The 16,739-nt window shown below is 39.8% G+C and overlaps 1 protein-coding gene across 2 annotated transcripts in view; it reads left to right on the top strand.

Moving 5' to 3' along the window:
- The first annotated feature begins 5,762 nt into the window (after window positions 1-5,762).
- nxf1a (nuclear RNA export factor 1a) overlaps window positions 5,763-16,739 on the top strand; it is a 40,051-nt gene continuing 29,074 nt past the window's right edge. Inside the window, exons 1-4 of one of the 2 annotated variants that reach the window (XM_015947175.3) lie at window positions 5,763-5,881; window positions 5,986-6,055; window positions 7,388-7,450; window positions 12,050-12,251. In XM_015947175.3, coding sequence (XP_015802661.3) covers window positions 5,995-6,055; window positions 7,388-7,450; window positions 12,050-12,251 — 326 coding nt within the window. In that variant the 5' untranslated portion in view covers window positions 5,763-5,881; window positions 5,986-5,994. Of the gene's footprint in view, window positions 5,882-5,985; window positions 6,056-7,096; window positions 7,327-7,387; window positions 7,451-12,049; window positions 12,252-16,739 lie in introns of those variants that run through there. The other variant, XM_015947183.3, reaches the window with a different exon arrangement.

The raw sequence follows: 16,739 nt of genomic DNA, 5'->3' as shown, positions 1-16,739 counted from the left end.
AGCGTGGCATCAGTGACCAACAAACACCCTTACTTTGTAGAGAGTTGATTAGCAATCACCAAATTACCCAGGGCTTCTAATTCTGACCAAAATTCGTTTAAGCAGACACAAAGGAGGAGCAAACACCTACACACACCCCCAGTCCATGAAGCTTATGTACACTTCAGGTTAAGACTCTTGCCAGCTGTTCCTTTTATACTGAGGAGACAACTGACTTTACCTGTAGCCTAGGATGGAGGAAACAACTTATATCAGTAACACCTTGGGATGGAATTTACAACCAGCATCTCACCTTTGCTTGGTTACCGACAGGAGGAGACCCCACTCGTAAATCCTTTTTCGTTCCTCAAATCCGAGGAACTAGGTTTTATTTCACACAGATGAAAAAAGAATAATAATCCAAACGAAACCCCGACACAGCGGGTTAAAAAGTGAAACAACTCTTTGCCAATAAACAGAGTTATAGCAAAGTTGAGCTGAATAAGCTCTCCAAAAATGACACTAGGTCAGATTATCACAGACAAAAAGCTCAAAGCAAAAGCTTCTTTCTTTCCATCTCTCTACCTCACAAACTCTTCCTATCAAAGGCAATCCTAAAAACTCTCAAAAGCCTTTCTCCAAAAAGCTCAGTCCATGACTGACTGACTCTCACTCATCCCATCAAGCTCTCTCTCTTGAACAGACCCAGTATCTTCCTTTTATTCACCCTGTCCTCCTCCCCTCTGCCTTCTTCAGGGGTGCATCTCCATGGCAACATGGCTTGTTTTAGCAATCTTCTCGATTTTACAAGTACATGGTCTGTTTATTAGCTCATGCACCTGGACTAACAAGACACAATTCTTGCCTCCCTCCCATCTCAAGATGTCAGAAAGGTTGCATCAAAAACCCTGAGACCGTACCAACTCATAAAATTTACGACCTCAGGGTGAAACAGCAAAGACACACACACACTTTTTAAACACAGGAAAATAGCTTAGAATTGATTTCACATAATGACAGACATAATCCAGACTTAATTCCATGCATTAAAAAGTCTGATAATACTCCATACAACAGTTCCATAACCTAAGACTCATAGAGAACTATGCTGATTCCTGGGATTTGTTGGGTGTTATCAGTGCTTTTGTCGAAACTTTTCTACTATAGCTTCCCCTCTAACTAATTTGTTAAGTCCCAATGGCTGTTTCTGTGGATTGATGTTGTCCAGGTTGCCTTTGAAAGCTGTAGGTTGTTGCTCAGCAGTGCTCCTATATTAAGAGCTCCAGGTCTGTCCAAGAGGGAGCCGTGCTCATCAGGAAGATGACGCCAGTTTGAACCATCCTATCGCCTACTTTTCTAGAAAGTTTACAACATATCAAACAAACTATTCAACAATAGAAAAGGAGACGTTGGCTCTGCTCTTAGCACTGCAGCGTTTTGACATTTATGTTAGTTCTGGGAGAGGCTTCTTTCCAAAATGTTCAACCACAACCAACTTTTGATGCGTTGAGCTCTATCCCTTCAAGAATATGAGCTTGATGTCGGGCATAAACGAGGTGTGGAAAACGTCATGGCGGGTTGTCTCTCCCGTTCCTTCACTGACGAGTGAAGAAATTTGCAGACCATGGTATGGTAAGGTGAAACTCTTGTCAGTTTGTGCACATCAACCAACAGTTTCTGTGTTTTTACACCTTTTGTATGCTTTGTAGTGACGTCCCCTTGTAGGGTTAAGAGGCTTTTCCTCTTTGGGGTATGTCCTGTTTGTTATTCTCTGTAGTGTTGTGGCGTGGAGGTAAGCTTTGGTAGACCCCACTACCATCTCTGGATCACCCCAAGAGGTAAGGAGACGGGCTTCATCAATGGGTCAACTCTCTATCTTAATGGTTTATTTGTGCTTAATCTGCTCACCTGTAAACCACATGAAATCCAGGGTTTTAGTTATTTAGAAAACACCTGGGTAGTTAGCAGAGACTCACTGTTACCATCACAGTAAAAAGAAAAAACAAGGGGGTGACTAGAATAGTTGAATTTTGTTTATTAAGTAAAATATGTTAAGAAAGAAAGTCGTGTTGTGTTTGAATGTATGTGTTGACATTCTTTCTTGATTTCTTTTTTTTTTTTATAGGGAGGGTGTTATGAAACCCAGTAAATTGAGAGCCTTGCTTTCTTGCTCAGCTCTCTCTTCACCACGACAGGTCGGTTTAGCGTCCGCATCACTGCAGATGCTGCTCCAATCCACCTGTCGATCTACCGCGCCCTCCTTCCCTCATTCGTGAACAAGACCTCGAGATACTTAAACTCCTCCACTTGGTGGACGACCTCTCTCCTGACCCGGAGTTGGCAAAGTACCCTTTTCCGGTCATTAATTAAGTCTGTGGAGGAATTTCCCCATTTTTTCAACAGCTGTGGGGGAAATCTACTGAGTTTTCCGGTGTCAGGAGTTAAATTTGAAACGTGATCGTGTTTTTATTATTATTTATTGCTTCCATTCTGCTTCACCAGCTACTCTTTGAATTTTACTGCTGCCGGTTGTTTTGGATGTCTGCTAATGTCATTTCCTACTGTGTTACAACCAATCAGAGTGAGTTAACCGGAGGTTCCACTCAGCTACTCTACCGGGCGTTCAGAGTACCTACTCCAGAACAGGTACTCAGAAGATTCCTGAAAGCATCCCGAAAAACGGCCGTTCGGACGGCCCAGTCAGGTGGAGGCACACGCATGTCGGGAGGTTCCTGTAAATCTACCCTGAAGTTCTTGTAGTGGAAACATGCCTAATGTGTATTTTCCCTGGTAATATGGGGCGGTACATACCTAAATCATTGCAAACAATTGGTATTGTACTGTTCGAGTAAGACCTTACCAATGGATGGCCATTGGGGTAAAAAAAAATCCCTGGGAGTGCAACCTCCAGCAAAACGACATGAACATCAGACTCCCTTTCATCACCGGCAACGAGTGAAGAGGTAAATGTGTAAAACAACGTTTATGAATGGCAAAACATTTGTAACCATTTGTTTCATATCAGTAAATGCAGTTTGTCCTCATGGGCTCCCGTATAAGAAAACATAGCATCTAATATGGCGTCACCCAGAGACTTAGACCCACTCCCGTTTATTTTAGTCCCAATTTGTATGGATATATTTTAATATTTTTCAACAACTGGGCATCATTTAATTCATTCTCAACAACATTTCAATGGCTGTAGGTTAATGGAAGAACTACACATTGTCACTCATTTGCTGCTGTGGCCCCCAGACTCTGGAACTCTCTCCCCCTGAGCCTGAGATCAGTGGACTCAGTGGTCTCCTTCAAAAAGCATCTGAAGACTCACTTGTTCAAGCTGGCTTTTGTATGACCTTCTTCACCCCTCTCTCTTTATTCTGCTCTCCCCACCTATTCCACCTTCCTCAGGATCCACTGATTTTTCCCTCTTTCCTATTCACTCTCTCTCTCTTTCTTAACATTTTTTCTTTTAAATCCCAATTGCCTATTTTTGCTCATTTTAAATATATTTTTAAACATTTTCTAAATGCTTTTTTATATTTTAACATTTTTTTTTTGTTTTTGTGAAGCACCTCGTGATTTTTATCTTGAGAGGCGCTATAGAAATGATATTTTCTTCTTCTTCTTCTTCTTCTTCTTCTTCTTCTTCTTCTTCTTCTTCTTCTTCTTCTTCTCTCCAGACAACAGGGGGAACTCAGAGCTAGTCTGTTGTTCTCCCAGGCACAATAGCAGCTGCTTGTATACTCTTTTAAAGCCCCTTTTAGTCTCTCTGGTTTTGAAGTTTGGAGCCCAGATCCAGTCTGTTGATGGTTTAGAATTTAGATTTGGCCTGTTGTGCTCTTTTGTTTTTTGTTTGGCTTTAGCTAAGAGTAACCTTTAGTTATGTCCAGAGGACTTATTGTTTTGAGCTGTTTTGAGTAGTTGGTCCTTTAGATAGTTAACTGAGTTTTGAGCCGCTGCTCTATTTAGTTACTGCGGCTTCCTCCCACAGTCCAAAAACATGACTGTTAGGTTGATTGGTCTGTCTAAATTGTCCTTAGGCGTGAGTGTGTGTGTGCATGATTGTTTGTCCTGTGTTTCTCTGACTTGCCCTGCGATGGACCAGCACTTTGTCCAGGGTGTACCCCGCCATATTGCCCATTGACCGCTGGAGATAGGCACCAGAACCCCCATACCCCCCCACCCCACCCCACCCCCCCGCGACCCTACATGGACAAGCGGGTACAGACAATGGATGGATGGATGGATGGATGGATGTTCTATTTAGTGTTTGAAATATTAGTTTTGAATAGCTTTCCCTCCCTTATTATTAGTAAGGAGGTGCCCTGTGTTTAAAGTTTTCAATTAACCATCATAGTTCCTTTTTTATGGGACTCTTTTATTTAAAATATGAGTCATTGGTTGGTTCCCTTTCACCTTTTAATCCCGTGTTATTCCCTCCTGGACCTGCTAGACCAGATAGGGGTGTAACATAACCAAATGTGTTTCTAAAATCTTAAACTTCTGTCACAGATGTCTGCTGGACAACGAGTGGGATTTAAACAGAGCTGAACAGATATTCAGTTGAAGGTAATGCAAAATCAAATTTTCCTATTGCGATTTTCTTTACACAGATGAATATGGTTCTGATGGTTTTTTCCATTATTGATCTGCAGAATTTTATTTGAAAAAACATTTCAGGAAGTTGTCACACAAACTCTGAGAAGGTACAACAGCGCCAACATTAACAGGATTAATTAAACAGTTTAAAACATTAAAAAGGACCTGAGGTCTGTGGCTGTTTGTTGCCACAAGCTGAGACATCAACTGGGATTTAGCTAGTTTTACAGAATTATTAAAAGTTATTAAGCATCTGCAGAGACACATGCAAGCCCATTCTTACACATAGCATCCTACTGGCTAGATATGATCAATGACCAAGAATCCACCTGAGGGAAAACATTTTATATCATCAATCTGATATGCCAAATGCCATTGGGCTTATTCATAAATGTTGATATATGCTAAACAATGACGTTATCTGAAAATTTGGTCAAACAACATAAAGAAGAAAAAGGGATTTTCGGGTGTTTGTCGCCTCCTGGCGGTTGATCTCTTTTACCTAATCAACATAAATGCTAAACAATAGCTGACATGTAGGGGTCAGTTTGTGTCAAGTATTAGTAGGTTTCTAAAGAAGAAGGTAGCTAGGGCTTTGGGGGCATGGAGAATTCAGACATCATGCCACAGACTCAATACTTCAATTATCATCTTATCTGCATAAAATTTCGTGAGTGTCCGTATACTACTCACAGCCACGGTTGTGACACTAGGCCGGAGTGACACCAAGCGAGGGCTAGAAGACGCTGGTTGCAGCTTTAATTTTTTCTTTCTTCCTTTTCTAAGTGTATGTGCTGCTGTAGCAAGTGAATTTCCCCACAGTGGGATTAATGAGGTCTATTCTATTCTATTCTATTCTATTCTAAACACATTTATCAGACAAGAATAAAAATATTTTTTATGTTTTTTTAAACATTGTATTATTTGTTGGAAAATGAAGCAAGAAGCAAACAATACGTTAAAAAAAATGTAAATCTCGGATGATCTTGACATTACACCTGCTGGTCTCTGTCGATCCCAGCAGGTGGCGTCACGTCATTAACTGCGTGCATAGGAGGAAAAGTGTGGGACAAACACAACCTAACATCTTAGAGGGAAGAAAATTCACGTTTTAGTTAAAATATTATGAAACTGGGGGAAATTATTTTGAGCGTCAATATAACCGACATATATCGATGGTTGTCAGACTGTGCTTCTGAGTGTAGCTCGAAAACCGCCATGCTAACGTAAATAGCTTGCTAACGCTAACATCTAGTGGGTTCCGTTCAAAAGACTAAAAACCGATAAACCCGTTTAAAGTGTAAGTTGTAATTGTCTCGCGCTGCGCACATTTGAGTTGATTCTTTGTTTTTAGTAACAACGTATTTCAAACAACAGTGTAAGATTTATCTGATTTTCTACTAGATTGGCCACATGATTCCGATTTGGAAAAGCTACTCCAACTTAGCCGTGGTGACACGTGTGCTAAATGATGGTAAGTGAAATAAATATTTGTCCCAGCTTTGTTTAGTCTTTACGATGTCAACATTATTTTCATTTATTCTTATGTATTGTTACGATTGAGTCGTTCTAAACTTAGACGTGACTAACGGTTTGATTCCTCCCCGCTGGAGCACATGTTTCTCATTTCCATGGTCACATGTTAATTTCAATGCATCTGATAGATAATCAGATGATGTATTGTTACCATTAAAGACTAGATTATATGGTCACAATTTAAAATTCCAATGACCTTGATAAAGTTGCTCATAAAATTTGTATAAAATTCATGTTTTGCATGAAAAATAAGGAAATAAAAGTATGTGTATGAGGAATATGGTTTTCTTTTAGTTACCGATATGGCTCGCACTAGGGCTTACAAACAGTAACAAACACAGAAGCCGGTGAAATCTCAAAAACTTAGTTGGATATGAAATACTCAGCAGCAATTGAACTTTACTTTTCTAAATTCAGACTCACTTTGGTCTGTTCTGCATCATAATTTCTCATGAAAGGTTTAAGATTGTTTGCTGAGACATAAACAATGTTAATAATTTATATTTCTGCATTATAAAGGCATCTGTTACTTGACGTTTATTGGTTATTGTAACTGCAGCTTGTAATGTATTGCTCTTGTATTTATATTTATTGACTCAGTATATCATCTACTGAAAATTAAATTACTGTTGCAGCATCATCATTTTCGTGTTAACAGATATCTTAAAATATTTTTAAAATGAAAGTTTTTTTTTTTTTAGTTTTTAGTTGACTGAAGGTTAGGCACTAACATTTTGTTCTATTGAATACTTCTGTTCACTAGCTGTGGAAAGGGAGCCGATTTGAGTCCAGAAAAAAATACCTAGTAAGTGCAACTAATAGTATCGGCATAAGCTACAGCTAACGAGTTTTCAAATGTATTCGTATAAATATGTGTTACGACCGACTGGCTTTTCTCTTGCGCGAGTTATATATTTGAATTCCAGGGGAAATTATGCCCCGGAAACGGAAGTTGAGCAAACGTATATTTCCGCTATGACCTCAACTTGTTAGCAGAAGGTGTTCGCTAAGCTAAGTTACTAGCGAGTTCGAAGTTCACTTCGTTCAGCTTCTACGCTATTTTTTTTAACAGGATTTAGTGTTTGAGCTGTTTTTAGTGTCACTGTTCTGTGTTTTGTGAAAGAAAGGTCAAAGCCCGCGGGGTATTTTCACTCCGTAATTCCCCCCTTCAGTAACGCAACATGGCGGACGGCGGTCATTACTACAACGGTAAGAAACATGTCTGTAGCATTAACCTTTTATCTGTGCTGTTGTCACCGCTTTTCTTCAGACTATGGAGATTTTGTTGTGAAGAGAGAGGTCTCAAGCACAGGTCTCACGGTGCAAGAAGCAGGTAACGTGAGATCTGCTCACAGATGTTTGATCAGTCCCGTTTTAGATATAGATTGTTTAGTTAGTACTTGTGTGGTGGTTTCTGGTAACTGTTAGTTACCAGTTAATGGTCCGATTATTCAAAACATGTAATACTCCTAAGAGAACGATCAAACGAAGATATGAGGTCTTTTAAAATAAACAGGCTAAAAATGAGCTTTAACATTTTTAATACAATCTTTTACATTTTTATTTCCTTTTATTCACTGCTCCATAGTCATGGAACAGGTTACAGGAAAACTGGAAATTAACCAAACTTATCTCCTTGAATACATTTCAAACCAAATTGAGAACACTTGAGATTAGGGCTGCACGACATTAGGAAAACCTGCGATATTCGATAACAGTGCTTAATATTGCAATATCGATATTACTCACGATAAATGAACAAATACTAAAGTAGGGCTGCTCGATTATGGCAAAAATAATAATCACGATTATGGTGACTGAAATTGAGATCACGATTATTTAGGACGATTTTTCAATTTATGTTGATTTTATTTGTTTTTATTCAGTCATAAAATTGCTCAGGGCACAATCAGGACAAAAATAAGAAACAAGATGATCACTAAAAGAACTCCTGATTCCCTGTATAAAAGACCAATATACTTATAGCTCATAGTCTATGACCCAAGGGCTGTAGACCTTGGTTTAACTCATTTAAGTCTAACCAGTACAGAACCAAATACCAATATCTTGCAAATACTGACAGCAAGAATTATACAGTGGCATTTATAACAAATAAATGCAAATAAATTGATGTTCACAAAATGTTGCATAACATTTATTGAGTTGTGTCAAGGTGCTGTAGGAGAGTGCACTAGCACGGTGTCCTCAGAGAGATTAGTTATTATTTATCACCAGCGTGAGGAACTTATTTCTACCTTATTTACAAACTATTTATTTACAAGTCCATCAGTTAATGTAATAATTGTCCCAACCACAGCTGCACCCCCCAACCCGGTCTCACAGCAATCAGGGGCACGCTGCACGTGTGTTTAGTGCGCCGCACGCGCACATTTAGCTGTTTTTAGCGGCTCAGGAGTCCGCAGGTGCGGTGTGTGTGTCACTCACTCTGGTTACTCCAACAGGGAGCAGAGCGGCTCCGAGAGCTGTCTTTAGCGACCGACACATCACTACATCATTCCCTTTCCTAATGTCCTGAAGAACGGTCCGGAGTGCAGGCGGAGTGTTTAGCTAACCTGCAGGAAACGTCGACCACAGTTATCCAGAAAGTAGCTAAGGGTTACCAGAGATGTTTCTGAGATGTTCGCCAGGTACTTTTGGGATTAAAAAGTCAAGAAGGGGGTCTGAAAAGCTGCTAGAAATAGCGTCAAAGTCGCCAAGTTGGCAACACTGTGGAGGAGCGCTTCATTTGCAACTCAGGGCAGCGCAAGCGGGAGGAGCAAATAATCGGCTTGTTTTGTTTTTTATAATCGTTCAAAACTCAGATCGTAATCGTGATTAAAATTCGATTAATTGAGCAGCCCTATACTAAAGTATGCATTGTTGATGTTGTCTGGGGTGTGACGTCTGCTCTGGGTTCAAAGCAAACAAAAACTAATGCATGAATTCCATTACAACATATTTCTATTGCAAAAATATGCAGCTCCACCTGCTACTGTAGTAGCAGCAAAACAACAAACTGCATGCATGCAGTTTCTCAGTGACTTTAAAACATCACCACCACCATAAAAAATTTTCTGATGCTCCAAATACAGAAAAACATCCCTAACCAGGGTTTTTGAATAAATAAATAAAAATCAGAAAATTACTTTAAGTGTCAAATAATAGTTAACATCACTTAAATGCAACAGCAAATTCTCTCATTGCTACTGAACATTTTCTCCACTTATGTGGTTATGATATAAGGCTGTTGCTGCAATTGGGAAGTGATCTGTGCTGGGCCAAACTAGGAGAATATTAAGATTTTCTGAGGGAAAGAGAAAAACAATTGTCTACCTTTCAGAAGAGGAACTGGCAAAAAAACTACATGGAAAATATGTGAAAATGTTTGGTTTTAACCCCAAATTGAACAAGTTTACCTAGATCTTAAAAAGCAGCTCAGATGATGAAACTGCAACTATTATTCTGATAACAAGCTAACAAATTGAACTAGCTCCTCTTAAGATAACCGGCTAGCAGAGCTTCTGACTGACAGTTTATGTGCAGCAGCAAATCAACTATCCTGATTAACAAGGTTATGAAAGCTCATCAAGGAAAAATCACTTTGATGTGTGGGGGAACTTTTCCAGGCCCTCTTTAGCAGGGTGGGACTGGGAGGAGAGTGCTGTAGCCTTTTAGCTGGAAGCTAACCGGAGCCTGGGGCTAACGGTGGGTTGGTTCACCGGCACGTGTCGGAGTCAGCCCGGTTATTATCAGCTGCTTAACGACACAGAGCAGACTCACGTTCACGTTTGAAAGCAGCGCTGATTCCAGAAACCTCAGCACAAAGTGCGTTCGTTAATCTGAGCCAGCATGACGAACAAGGGAAGCGAGCGGCAACGGAAAGCGGGGGCGGAGCGGAGATAGTGGAATTTAGGGGTAAGGGTCTACGTAGGGGGCGGGCGTATTACGTGAACGGACCCATCTGATTGGCTGCATATCAGAAGGACTACATTTGATTGGTCAAATAATACTTCCGCGTAAAAAACAGCTGGTTTACAAAAAGCTGATGTATGACACGGATGGAAATGTTTGAACCAAACATTTATCGCTGTTTTTGACGCGCTTTGCGATGGGCCTATCGCACGTCCTGTTATCCCGATGACGATAATTTTTCGATATATTGTGCAGCCCTACTTGAGATGGATTCCCTGTGTTGTAACTACCTTCTGGAATTTTGTACATAAATGATAAATGCGCTCTGTCCCGCAGTGCTCCTCTGTGAGGGTGGGGGGGTTGCACACGCTCCGCTGCTGTTTCTCACTAGTATCAGCTGATGGGGAGCTCTAGTTTCGTCGCGCGGTTCGTGTCAGCGGACACAGTAGGGTCAGGGAGGGGGGCGGGGCATGATGCTTAGCCTGGCGGGTGGGCAAGCAAAGCCTGCCGGGCCGCCAGGCTTGTGTCTAGAGAGAAACGGAGACAAAGATGCACACACACACCTTAAAAGTTGTTGAATTTATTTTTTCCATCATGGTGGTGAAATGGGATCAGCCTGATAGGTAGTTGTCGTGGCATCCTGGGTTGAACTGCTTGATCATCTCTTTGAAACCTTGATACCAACCACGGACAGGAGTCTAGTGTCCAAAATGTTCACAAAGCCCTCGGTCAGGACGTTAGCTTGCTGAAGCGTGCATGTAACAAACTCATTCATTGAAGATGAGCACTTTTATTAACACTGTAACGTAGCAGGATGAGATCAATCATTAGCATTTGTAATTTGAGCAAAAATACGTGAAATACACACGTGTTCTAAAAGTAATAAAATCACCACCACTACTGGTGTTGCTACACCTATAAATACAAGTAACTCTCTGTTGATGTTAGCAGCTAACAAAAGGGAAACTTACCGAGGCGACTCATGGCAAGCGTTCTCTTATGTTTATTATGTTTATTTATTTGGCAGACGCTTTTATCCAAAGCGACTTACAATTTTTTATAACCTATATGGCATGTTGTGATCTGTGGGGGAAACCGGAGTACCCGGAGGAAACCCACACATGCATGGGGAGAACACGCAACTCCACGCAGAAAGGCCGCAGCCAAGTTTCGAACCTGCAACCTTTGTGCTGCGAGGCAACAGTGCTAACAACTGCGCCACCATGCAGCCCCTCTTAAGATACTCGTGCATCGCCGATGTGCTCCCGTGAAAGGAGAGTTTCACTTTGCAGAATTTGAAATCTACGCGCCTTTCTTTTGAATTTGTATAATGCTCCCAAACCTTTGAGCTATGTTTCCGACTCCCCATGTTTTCTTTCTCCGGTGACGAAAGCTGCACTGGATGGCCACTAGTGCGCATGTGCCTCGGAGCTAAAGCGACGGCTGAGCAGAAAGGTGGGAAGCAAACGCCGAACGTGCCGCAGAAGGCTAGATTTAAAAAATTTCAATAAAATGAGTCTATTTTATTTGATAGCGTCGTCGTGACGAGTCGACTAATCGCGGCAGCCCTAGACATCTTGCTGCGGCTGCCTCGTGCTCTGCTTTGGCTTGAGGGGAGGGCCTGGTGAAGTAGCGTGCTTGAGTCTGTGGTTTTGATTGGTTAGGAGTAAGTAGTGAGTCTAGTATGCTGCTACTTGATAGGTTATAATGAAAAAAGAAAACTTCAATCAAAGTTTTATAGACCCATTGATTTTTTTCTATCACACCACATGTCTATCGATAAATAGATTGAACAAATAAATTGTTGTCCAGCCCTACGTGATGCAACAGTGAAAGTTTGCTTTAAATGTAGAAATGTTCCCAGTTTTCTATATTGCTGAAAAACACATATAAATAAAATGTGTGCATCTTGGACAATTAAGATATTGATTTCAAATTGATTTACACAATGGAGAGAGACTTTGCTTGGCCTCAGAACTTTTATTATATCTGTAAGGTTATTGTTTTTGTTTTTTTACAGAGCATGATGACAGGACACAACCATTTCGAAACCGCAAAGGCAGAGGCTCTCACAAGGGTCGATCATTTGACCGATCTCGAAGAGACCGTCAGAGAGGAGGCCACTCTGGGGGATTTGGAGGTCCTGGACCACGATCCAGGCTGGATGATACAGATGTGACAATGAGTGACAGCTCTCAAGACAGCAGCTCCCAGAGCAGATTGTAAGTATTCATCTTTGTTTTTTCTCATTTTTCATTGATTATAATAAAACTGATTTGTACATAATTTATTATAAATGATTTAAAATTGGGGTTCTTCTGCCAGAGGAGCACATGTTGCTCAGCAAAGAACCGTAGAAGCACAATACATAGGTGGAGGAAAAACATTTCATAAATGTTTTTTTTTCCTCCACCAAAGCACACAATTATCTGCAAGTTAAATAACAAAAATTCCAATACCAAAATACAACAGCTCAGAGTCCATAAAACTGCTTAATTCAAAGTCAGGCAAAACAAGTAAACTACTGAAATATTTTGTTCTTGTTCAAGTCTGCCTGGACATTTTTTGTCTTTCTCTTTCAATAAATCTGTCAAAAACGATCCTATGAGCACAAAAAAATTACCTTTTTTCAGGGCAAGCATAGTTTTCTGTATCTGTAAAGATTTTGCACTTATTGTGTTTAAATACCTCAAAACAACATGTAATAACAGAAAAATGGATTAGATTTTTCTTCAGAAATATATGAATAGAAAATTTACATGGACAAAATTTCTGAAATTGCAGAAATGAAACGTAAATGTATTACAACTAGGGATGGGTACCGAATTTGGTACTTTTTAAGGTACCGACCGAATTCCATAGTACAGACCGAGCACCGATTCACGTCATTTCAAACGGTGCCTCGTTTCGGTACCCGTCCATCATAACGAGAACGTGCCAAGACAGCTGCGCATGCGCAAGAGCGTTTTGTTGTCGCTTGCTGTGAACCAGTTGTAAACAGAGCAGCATGGTAGAGAGAACGCAGGCTAAAGCTTGGGTCCACTTCACTAAATGTGATGGGTAACTGGATGATGAAACCAGCGACAACTATCTAAGTGAGACATCCTCATCTTAATCTGCTCCGGTAGGTAAATATAATTAGCTTGATATGTTAGCTTCCGTTTCGCTAATGGTGCGTTCGCTTTCTCCTCGCAACTCCGAATTTCCGACTAGAACAACATGAACGCGCTCTAAAGTTTGGCTTCACTTTACTAAATGTGACGGGTGAAGACAAAACCAGTGACGATCTAAGTGTGAGGCATCGTTTTAATCTGCTCCAGCAGCTAAATAAACTGTTTAAGATATCGTTAGCTTGATATGTTAGCTTCCATTGCTACCATTGTTATCAGCTAATGGTGCATTCGCTTTCTCCTCGGAAATTCTATCTTCCCAGTAGGAAAAATCAAATGAAAAAAGATGGCAAAAGGAATGAAGATACACAGTAAATTTAGTTCACAGTAAAGATGTTTGCTTCAGTTTAATCATCAGCTTATAAAACTACAAGGGCAATGTTAAAATACAAACAGTTGTATGTTATTTATCGTGATATTTATCAAATATTGTTATATATTGAGAAAAATATATATTTAATTATATAAGAGAATTAAAATAATAAACACTCAAAAGTATCAAAAATTGGTACCGTTAAGTACCGGTATCGATTCGTAGGTACCGGTAATTAGTACCGGATCGATTCAAATGTCAAAGGTACCCATCCCTAATTACAACCTTGTACTGATTTATTTATTTTTTTTATGTACAACCTTCACTGTGTCCGTTTCAAGTGGTATTTTCTGACAGTGTTCCAGTGTTTTTAGCTGCTGTGGTAGTCTGCAAAGCAGTTTCTGTTCTGTTGCAGACAACCCCCCTTTTTTGCACATCCAGGGTGTGGTTTGTTTTGGGGACAGAATGCACCATTTTTCTCCACTGACCTACACTCAGTGCTTTGTCCTTCTTCACTGGTCCAGGGGCCAGGGATGTGACCTTGAGTGGAGGTCACTGGAGGGTTTTCATTCACACCAAGCAGCTGTGTACACAGCTTCTCCAGAAATTGTTGATATGTCATGCCTCCTTCTGCTGCTTGTTGCCAATTATTTATTTATTTATTTTTATTTAATTTTTTTGTCAAGCTGGTTGTGAGAGGCAGCTGATAGCCAGGGGTTCTTGTAGGGATAAATCTGGGTGTGGGTTGACTGTACCTGGGTCTGACTCTGTTCACCAAGAGTCTAGAAATTGTGGAGCATCTTCAGCTGCATCCTGTCTCTAACATTGCCTATATTGCTGGTGACGGTAGATGGCCCTTCATCTGAAGAATCTCAAAGTATAAATATATCAGATTTTCATATAAATATATCAGATTTTCAAAAACTTATTCAAGCATCAAATAAAAGTAAATAAAAACTGTAAGAAAAAATACTGAAATCAAACTAGAACTTCATTTGAACTGTAGATAAACTTCCTGCAGCTGTTATGGTGATTCATCTTCATCCACATCTGGCATCTCAACTACAGATGTACATGAAAGTTTTGTTTTCCTGAAATTATCATTACTATTAGCAGAAATACTATACAACAGAAACTGTGGAACATATGTGGCTTGGAAATTATTTAGTGTAGAGATACTTAATGGGTTTGTGATGGAAACATGACGTAGGGCATGAGGGAAGTTTCCTCTTTCTTGAAGATTTCCTGATTTCTTCCGTTATTTAAAAAAACAATTCTAACATATGAAAAAATTTTATTTTATCCCCAAAACTGCATAATACAGGAGAAAACTACACAACTAACACACACATCTTAGCATCATGCTTAACAATTAGCCTAGTTTAACATGTGTACACTGCTTACATTTGATAGCTATGTAACTAACACATGTCCAACCATTTCTTAAACAAATTGATGGTTAAAAAAAACAAAGGTTCCCTAAGGCACAAATGTATAAAGCACATTCAGCGTGTATGTGATCCATTTATTCTCTCATTCTGCCCCAATGTAATCAATGTAAACAAAGAAAAATGAGTCCATAGGTCTGAGGTGAGAGCGCTCATTCTGTTGCATTTCTGCACTGAGTCTATAACAAAGATTGTAACAGATATCGCACTTTGATCCATTTTCAAAACTAGGGATGGACAATCTATCGGCATCGGTATCGGCCAATGTTAGTCATTTTTTACCATATCGGTATCAGTCCGATATTATCAACCGATATTTTTTTTTCATCTTTTCACCAATTGTTTGCTTGTTTAAGAGAGTGTGGGGGTGATGTGTAATTGTTTAGTCATGTCACAGTGATTGTAATAATCTCAGAACTAGGGCAGGGCCATATAGCCAAAAATATTTATCACGGTATATATTTGAAAATTAGCGATAACTATATAACTTGACGATATGACTGATGTGAGACAAATTACTTATTCACAACTTTATTAGTGCAAAGAGCCTACCAATATATTTTCACTTAAGCAGCAGTTTTTACATGCATCAAAACTACATTAAAATGTTTGTGCAAATGGGCTGAAATATCCTCCTGAGCATAACCATGTGCAATATCTAATAACTTAAAAGAGTTGCTTTGCAACATAAAACTCAAACTCTCGAGTAAATAAATAAACATGTCAGAAACACCAACATGTTCACAGATATGGGCTTAAGGGAGGATCGTTGACAAGTTACGTTTCCACCTGTACTGAACAACCTTTCAGATGCAGAGCTACTTGCTGGAATGCAGAGGTACTTCCTAGCTAATCTGCTGATGTTGGGAAAGTTTACTGTGTGAACCTTCCACCACAAAAGAGGATCACACTCACTGTCTGCTGGTGGACTATTCACATTAGGGCTGCAACAAACGATTATTTGGATAATCGATTAATCGGATGGGGTCTCGACACGATTAATCGGATTAAATGGGGTAATTTTTAAAAACTGCTAGGGAAACGTTATTTCCCTCCTTCCTTCACTTTATTTAACACAACATTATTAGAAAACAGTTCAATAGCAGAAAAACAACATGCCATCACCTAAATTGTCTTATAAGGTGTATAGACAGATACCCTAAGCTACATCTATCTGTGACCTAAAATGCTTGGTCGAAGTTAAACAGCTTAAGGGCAATTCTCATCTGTTTTGTTTGATCTCATCTGTTGACATTTATTTTAAATGTAATTAAACACAGGCTGTGAATTAATCAAAATTGATCACTATTTCCAAAAATGACTGAAAAAATACCAAATAAAACAAAAGTAAATGAATGCCATCCTCCTTGCGATGATGCCCTGGGCAACTGCCATAAAGTCACATCAAGAAATGCTGCTGATCATTCCAATGATCCCAAATAGACTCACATTAGGCCACATGAAAGCAACTGAACCCAAAAATATATTAACCAGTATATAACTGCACTCTCACACAACACGCCTGCAGCAACAGTTAGGACTCCTCCCTCCCTTTTAAAAGCGTTTTTTGCTTCCGAGGACATTGTGGTTGTGAAACCACATGCTAGTAGTCTGGCCCCGGTGTGATCAACCAGTTTCTGCGGGAATGTGACGGCGGAACCAGGGCCAGATTAACACTTTGTTGTACCCTGGGCAACAATATTCAAGGGCTCCATCATCACGACCCGAGGATCACCATAATGTGGTCACATACAGAATATTTTACTGTAATATGCAGTA

This window comes from Nothobranchius furzeri, chromosome 1 (genome assembly GCF_043380555.1).
Source record: "Nothobranchius furzeri strain GRZ-AD chromosome 1, NfurGRZ-RIMD1, whole genome shotgun sequence".
Taxonomy (NCBI): Eukaryota; Metazoa; Chordata; class Actinopteri; order Cyprinodontiformes; family Nothobranchiidae; genus Nothobranchius; species Nothobranchius furzeri.
Note: the sequence above shows the minus strand (reverse complement) of the source record. Positions and strands in the feature narration are given on the sequence as shown.